Source organism: Marmota marmota, unplaced genomic scaffold (genome assembly GCF_001458135.2).
Source record: "Marmota marmota marmota unplaced genomic scaffold, marMar, whole genome shotgun sequence".
NCBI lineage: Eukaryota > Metazoa > Chordata > Mammalia > Rodentia > Sciuridae > Marmota > Marmota marmota.
This window is the reverse complement of record NW_025999960.1, coordinates 16196904-16204423: the sequence shown is the minus strand read 5'-3', so window position 1 is coordinate 16204423 and position 7520 is coordinate 16196904. Positions and strand designations below refer to the sequence as shown.

Below are 7520 nucleotides of genomic sequence, written 5' to 3'. Positions count from 1 at the left end.
AGAGAGAGAATTTTTTAATATTTATTTTTTAGTTATCGGCAGATACAACATCTTTTGTTTTGTATGTGGTGCTGAGGATCGAACCTGGGCCACACGCATGCCAGGTGAGCACGCTACCGCTTGAGCCACATCCCCAGCCCAGCCTGGGCAATTTAAGAAGGTCCTCTCTCAAAATAAAAACTAAAAAGGTCTGGGGATGTAGCTCAGTAGTAAAACATCCCTGGATTCAATCCCCAGTACTGCAAAAAATAAAAATAAAAAAAGAATAGTCAGAAAAACAGCAAAATGGCACAAATTCAACCACATCAACAATTACATTAAATATGAATGTTTTAGATATTCCAAAAATCAGAGATTATCAGATGTATTAAAAGAAAAAAGTCCCACAAAATCTAACTACAAATGACACACTTTGGGTCTAAGGACACAAAAAGGTTGAAAGTTAAATGATAGAAAGTTAAATGTGGGGCTAGGGTTGTGGCTGTGTGGTAGAGCGCTTGCCTTGCGCAGGGGAGGCACAGGGCTCGATCCTCAGCACAATATCAAAAAATAAAATAAAGCTGTTGTGTCCATCTACAACTAAAATATTTTTTAAAAAAGGAAGAAAGAAACAGGATTTAAAACAACAAGAAGATAGTTAAATGTGCTTTGGGCGTAGTAATCACCTAGAAGCTGAAGAGACTATTCTTATATGAAATGAAAAAGACTTTAAGACAAAAGAAAAATGATTGTAAAGACAAGGAACACATTTTATAACAATAAAGGGCCAATTCCTCAGGAAGCTGCCCAAATTATAAACATATATGAACATAACAACTGAGCCCCCAAATACATGAAACAAAAACTGACAAAATTAACAGGAAAAACAGTCGACTATTGAGTAGGAGAGTTCAATATCCCATTCTTATTCTTTTTTAATATTTATTTTTTAGTTTTCGGCGGACACAACATCTTTGTTTGTATGTGGTACTGAGGATAGAACCCGGGCCGCACGCATGCCAGGCGAGCGCGCGCTCTACTGCTTGAGCCACATCCCCAGCCCCCCAGTTTGTAATTTTTAATAGCAACCTGAATAGATAGTGTCCCACAAGTCCCTGTGGCTTTGGTCACTTCATTCTTTTTCTTCTCTGCCTTTCATATTGGATTATCTCAATTAGTCAAGCATTATATTTGCTGAATATTTTTTCTTCTGTCAGCTCAAATATGCTTTTGAGGTGTTTTGGTGATTTTTAATTTTAGTTATGTACTTTTTTTGGGGGTGGGGGATTGAACCCCAGGGGCATTTTATCACTGAGCTATATCCCCAGCCCTTTTTATTTTTAATTTTGAGACTTAGCAAGAGGGTCTTGCTAAGTTGCTAAGGTTGAACTTGTGGTCCTCCCATCTCAGCCTCATGAGTCGCTGGAATTACAGGTATGTACCACCATGCCCAGCTGCCGCAGCCTGGCTGGGCACAAATCACGAGCCACTGAAGCAGGAACAAACTTTATTTTTAAACTGCAGGAAAACACTTCACACAGCTCCCGGGGAATCCTCCCGAAAGCACGAGGCTTGTCCAGGAAGCCCCAGCCAGAAAATTCTCTCCCGGAAATCCCTCCTCCTGCACTTCCCCAACCAATGGGAACTCTCGGGGAATCCCGGAAATCCCCACGAGAACTCCAAAATAGTGCGAGTTTCGGCAGAGGCGGATAGTAATGCCTCGCCTGTCAATCAATACTGTTGGCAAAATGCCAGGGGCCATACAGACTCGGCAGTGGCTCTCAGCACCCAGCTAATTGTGTAGATTTTATTTTTTAAACAATACCTTTATTTTATTTACTTATATGTGGTGCTGAGAATCGAACCCAGTGCCTCACACATGCCAGGCAAGTGTGCTACTGCTGAGCCCCAGCCCCAGTCCCAATAGTGTACTTTTTAACTCCAAATTTTTCACTTGGTTTTCAAATTTTCATTTATTTATTTTTGCGGTACTGGGGATTGAACCTGGGGTGCTTTACTACTGAGCTACAAAAGAGGCCTTTTTATTTTTTATTTTGTGATAGAGTCTCAATAGCCTCAAAATTGAAATCCTCCTGCCTCAGCCTCCTGAGTTGCTGGGATTATAGATGTGTGCCACTGAGAAATCCATGTCTTTATTGATATGCTTTATTTGATGAGAATTATTACCATATTTTCCTTTTATTTTAAATATGGTTTCTTAAACTCTTTGCATAAATTTATAATTGCTTTTTCTTTTCTTTTTTTTATTTTTTAGTTTTTTTCGGCGGGCACAACATCTTTATTTGTATGTGGTGCTGAGGATCGAACACCCGGGCCGCACACATGCCAGGCGAGCGCGCTACCGCTTGAGCCACATCCCCAGCCCAGCCATATCCCCAGCCCTATAATTGCTTTTTCTGAAGTCTTTTTTTTTTTTTTTTGTGGTAAGTCCAGCATCTGGGCCCTCTCAGAGACAATTTTAATTGACCCTTTTTTTCCCCTTTGTACATGTCACAGTTTCCTTTTTCTTTGCATTTTCTTTTCTTTTTTTTTTTTTTATGTTGACAACTAGGTGTTTTAGATATTACATTGTAGCAATTCTAGGTTCTAATTCTCCTACCATTCCAGGGTTTGTTATTGCTGCTTTGTTTTATGTTTTAGTGACTTTTGCTTGGACTACTTCTATGGAGTCTCTCTCTCTCTCACAATGTGAAGTCACTAACATCTCTAGTTAGTTCTTTTTATTTATTTATCTATTTATTTTTAAATATGTATTTTTATAACTTTGTTTTATTTATTTTTTTAACGTGGTGTTGAGGATTGAACCTAGCTGCCACTGAGCTACAGCCCCAGTCCCTCAGTTCTTCTTTGTTGCTCCTTTCTTTGTCTTTTTAAGCCCAAATTCCTATGGTTATCCTTGGGTCAGTATAGCTTATTCGTTAATAAATTATCTGCTAATCACTGACCCAATAAGCCCTCTTCTCTGCAAATAAATTTGTGTATAGTTTAAGGATTGCTTGACAATCACCCGCCATTGTTCCCACCTGATCCTTAGCTTCAAATCAAGTCATCCCCTTAGACAGTAGAGCTGTTGGTCCTCACAGTAGGCCTGACTCTGGTAGAACTTGAGGCCATGGATCTGGGGTTGGGGTGGTTGGGGATGGAAGCAGCTCCAGGTTACCAAACCACCACTTTTTTTTTTTCTTGAATAAATGCATCTCAATTTGTTGTATATCTTTGGTCAATTTATAAAGTCCAAAAATGATTGTTTTTACACCTTTGTCCAGTTTTATCATGGCTTTTAGGGGAAAATTTTTGTTGAGTTTATCACTGAGTCATTCTGGAAATTCCTTCAATGTTTGTCAGTTGATTTATGGCCCTTTGAAAGAATTAAAGTTAGGGGCCTGGGGATGTGACTCAGTGGTAGAGCACTTGCCTATCATGTGGGAAGCACTGGGTTCAATCCCCAGCACCACATAAAAATAAATAAATAAAGACATTGTGTTCATCTACAACTAAAAAAAAAAAAAAGAAACAAATTTAGCTTTGATTCAGAAAAGGTAAAATAAAGACAGAACCCAAGAAAGAAAATGGAGTCCCTCTCCTCTCTGAGAATGAATACCCATACTCTTCCTTGAGAGTGTCCCCTTTTCTCCTTTCCCATCCCTTTTACTCTGAGTGACATGTATGAAATCTTCCTGACTTGAGTGCAAAAATTAGTATGAATGGGGAGTTTGCCTCACTTTCCCAGAAGACTCCAGCCCTGTAATAACAGAACTTGCTACTAGTTCTGCCTGGTGAGGTGGCACACTCCTGGAATACTGACAACTTGGGAGGCTGAATGCAGGAAGATTACAAATTCAATCACAAGGGATCACTCTTACTTCTGGACTAGGGGTGTATATCAGTAATAGAGCACCCCTGGCTTCAATCTCCTAGGACCACCAAAAAAATAAAAAATAAAAGAGAGAAAGAAAAAAGAACTAAGCATAACCAAAGCCAGAAAAAAGTTTCAGTTTATATTTTATCTAATTCCAAAGTTGTAACTGAAAGTAAGTTGAGGTCACAACAGAATTAATATTTCACACCCTGGAAGTAGAATTTCTAGGTGATTGTGGAAAAAAAAATCTTTCTGAAACAATATTGCTGTATTTTGGAGCTAACGCTTTCTGAGGAATATTTATCCTATCATTGTCCATTAATTTAGGCTAAATTATTTTTTTAATTACCACTGAGCCACAACCCTGAACCAATTTAGGCTAAATTCTTTAAGCTTAAACATTAATAGAGCACAATTAAAGGAGAAATGCAATTTCATTGTTTTGTGTTGTATTTATTCTTCCAGAATCTAGAAGTACTCTGTGGAAATCTTGGAAAGATAGAGTTGTAAAACGACCTGCGACAGCCCATGCCTTAAAACCAGATCAGATGATTAGCGATCAATTTGCAACAAATACGAAGGTTTCAGAAATTCAAGATATGCTACAGGAACTCATAGGCACAACAATGTTCAATAAATTGGAAAACAGTGCTATTAAATATATATCATCAACAATAGTCAACCTTTCTAAAGCCTTGTGTATACTAAGTGACAATTTAAAGGCTGCCATTGACTTCCCAGTTGGCAGTATGTATGAAAATGAAACAAGAGAAGCAGAAAAAGAGCGCTCTCAGAAAATAATATACAGTCTCAGTGAACAAAATGAAATGCTTCAGCAGAGACTTAAAGATATAGAAGAAAAATTTGAACAACTTATTAAATCCAAAGCTATTATTGGACAACAACTGTACACATCATTGTCCACATCTTCAACCTTAAAAGTATTATCTGAACAGTCATCCACGACCAAAGCTGATGACATAGAGGACACTGTGGACAGTATTTTAAGCAAAGAATTTGAAAATATTTTAGATGAATCCCAAAGAAAAGGAACCAAAGGCACTGGGAAAAAGTGGGAGGCAGCTCTTTCATATACAGCCCAAGCTGAAGCAACCCCAGAGCTAAGTGAACAGCCTGATGAAGATACTACTGGAGATGATATATCACTGAAGAAAGGTGATGACCATCAAAAAGATGAAACTGACTATCATGAATCACAGAAAAGAAGGTACTCACTTGAGGCCTCTGAATTAAATCTGATTGATGGTAAAGGTGAACAGAAAGTCTCAGAGGACAAACCTCGTCAACGATTTGAGCTAGAAGCACTGGAAAAAAAGAAAAAAGAAAGAAAACCCTTTTCTCAAGGCAAATCAAAGCCATCTGTTGAAACAAAAAGCAAACATTTCTCTTCTATTGAAACAAATAGCCAAGGTGACAGAAGTGGAACAAGGAGTACAGGGGAACAATTCAGAAAGGTCAGACCTGAACAAGAACTTGAAAAAGGCCCAATTTCCTCAGAGATAAAATCATACTCCTCTAGTGAGTCAGTGGGCAAAGAGATCAAAAGCAAAATGAGTAGATCAACAGAGGCAATCCAGTTTAAGAGTGATTTCACCTCTGAGCCCCAGAAAGTTGAAAAAAAAGGAAAGAAACACCAAATCCTTCCAGGACAGACCACAAGCAAAGAAGGAATAATAGAAGAGAAAGAACTATTATCCTTTATCAAACAAACCCAGGCTCAACTACTTGTTAAATCACACTCAAAGGTCAAGATGGCTAAAGAGGATTTAGGAAGTCCAGATGGCAAAAGTGAACAGGATAACCTAGAATTATTTCAAAAAGCCATACTGGCTTTCCTAAAAGAGAAAATTGATAACATAGGAAAGTCTTTTCGTACAGAGAGTGTGCTAAAGGAGGAGAAATTATTAAAAAAAGAAGAAGTTGAAAAGTTAGGAGTTATAAAGGCAAAAACAGAGGAATATTTCCAAAAAGTGGCTGAAACTGTGACTAAAATCTTGAGGAAATACAAAAATATAAAAACTGAAGGACAAGTTGAAGAGAAATCTTTGAAACAAAAAAAGATTGTCTCATTTATGCCAGATTTTCAGAAGTCAAAACCTGAGATTAGCTCAATTCTTGAAAATGAGAGCACAGACCCAATAATTAACAATTTAATACGAATTATATTGACTGAATTAGAAAGAGATGTTCCAACAATCTTGGAAGGAGAAGACTACAAGGAGAAAGATAAAAAGAAGCAGAAGGAATATTTGCCAGAAGATCAAGAAAAAATATCCAGCATGCGTGAGCTGCAGAAGCCGAAACAGGAAGAAGAGGTAGGGAAAGAACGAAAAAAACAGAGGACTCAAAAGAGGATTGAGCAAGATGGGAAAGAAAATCAAAGGAAAAGGGACAAAGAAGTGCAGCAGCAATCCAAACAGCAGCAGTCAGAAGTATGGAAGAAAACGATGAAAGAGCGAATGGTGCCCTTGGAGAAGAAGAGTGAAGAGATGATGGGGCAGATTCAAGATCTGGTAATTACAGGGGAGAAAGACAAGAAGCAGAGCAGAGGGACAGAAGACTTCAAAAGGCAGAGGCAGTTCAAAGAAAAGGATAAGACTGAGAAGAAAAAATCTGTAGAACCAACAGAAATGGCCATCCAAAGACCAGTGACATATTCCAGAAGGAGGAGAACATTGAAACATGAATCTCAGCTATATGAAGAACAAAAGATCCAAAAGAATCTTGAGACAGTAGAGAGTCTTCCTGCAGGACAGAGTCCCATACCAGTCACTCCTCCCACCTCAACACGTTCCTCCCTAAACAGCACCCTTCCTGCTTCTGAAGAGTCTCTCACAGAGTACATCACTCTCAGTCCTGAGCAAGCACAGGCACTAGGGATAACTCTCACCCCTGAGCAAGCCCAAGCCCAAGGGATCACTCTCACCTCTGAGCAGGCACAGGCACTGGGCATCACTCTGACTCAAGAGCAGGCCCAGATCCAGGGGATCATTCTCACCCCTAAACAGGCCCAAGCACAAGGGACCACTCTCACCCCTCAGCAGGCCCACACACAGGGGATCACCCTCATCCCTGAGCAGGCACAGGCCACGGGGATCACCCTCACCCCTCAGCAGGCCAGGGCCAAGGGTATCACCCTCACCCCTGAGCAGGCCCAGGCACTGGGGATCACTCTCACCCCTCAGCAGGCCCAGGCACTGGGGATCACTCTCACCCCTCAGCAGGCCCAGGCCCAGGGGATCACACTCACCCCTGAGCAGGCCAAGGCCAAGGTGATCACACTCACCCCTGAGCAGGTCCAGGCACTGGAGATCACCCTCACCTCTGATCAGGCCCAGGCCCAGGGGATCACTCTCATCCCTGAGCAGGCCCAGGAAATGGGGATCCCTCACACTCTGGAGCAGGCCCAGACACTGGGGATCACTCTAGCCCCTGAGAAGGCCCAGGCCCAGGGGATCACTCTCACCCCTGAGCAGGCCCAGGAAATGAGGATCCCTCACATTCTGGAGCAGGCCCAGACACTGGGGATCACTCTAGCCCCTGAGAAGGCCCAGGACCAGGGGATCACTCTCACCCCTCAGCAGGCCCAGGAACCAGGGATCACTCTCACCCCTGAGCAGGCCCAGGCACGGGGGATCAC

General features: G+C 41.0%; 1 protein-coding gene across 1 annotated transcript in view; it reads left to right on the top strand.

Moving 5' to 3' along the window:
* Fam186a (family with sequence similarity 186 member A) overlaps positions 1-7520 on the top strand; it is a 67698-nt gene that overhangs the window by 30752 nt on the left and 29426 nt on the right. The window contains 1 exon segment of the mRNA XM_048802447.1: positions 4325-7140. Coding sequence (XP_048658404.1) covers positions 4325-7140 — 2816 coding nt within the window.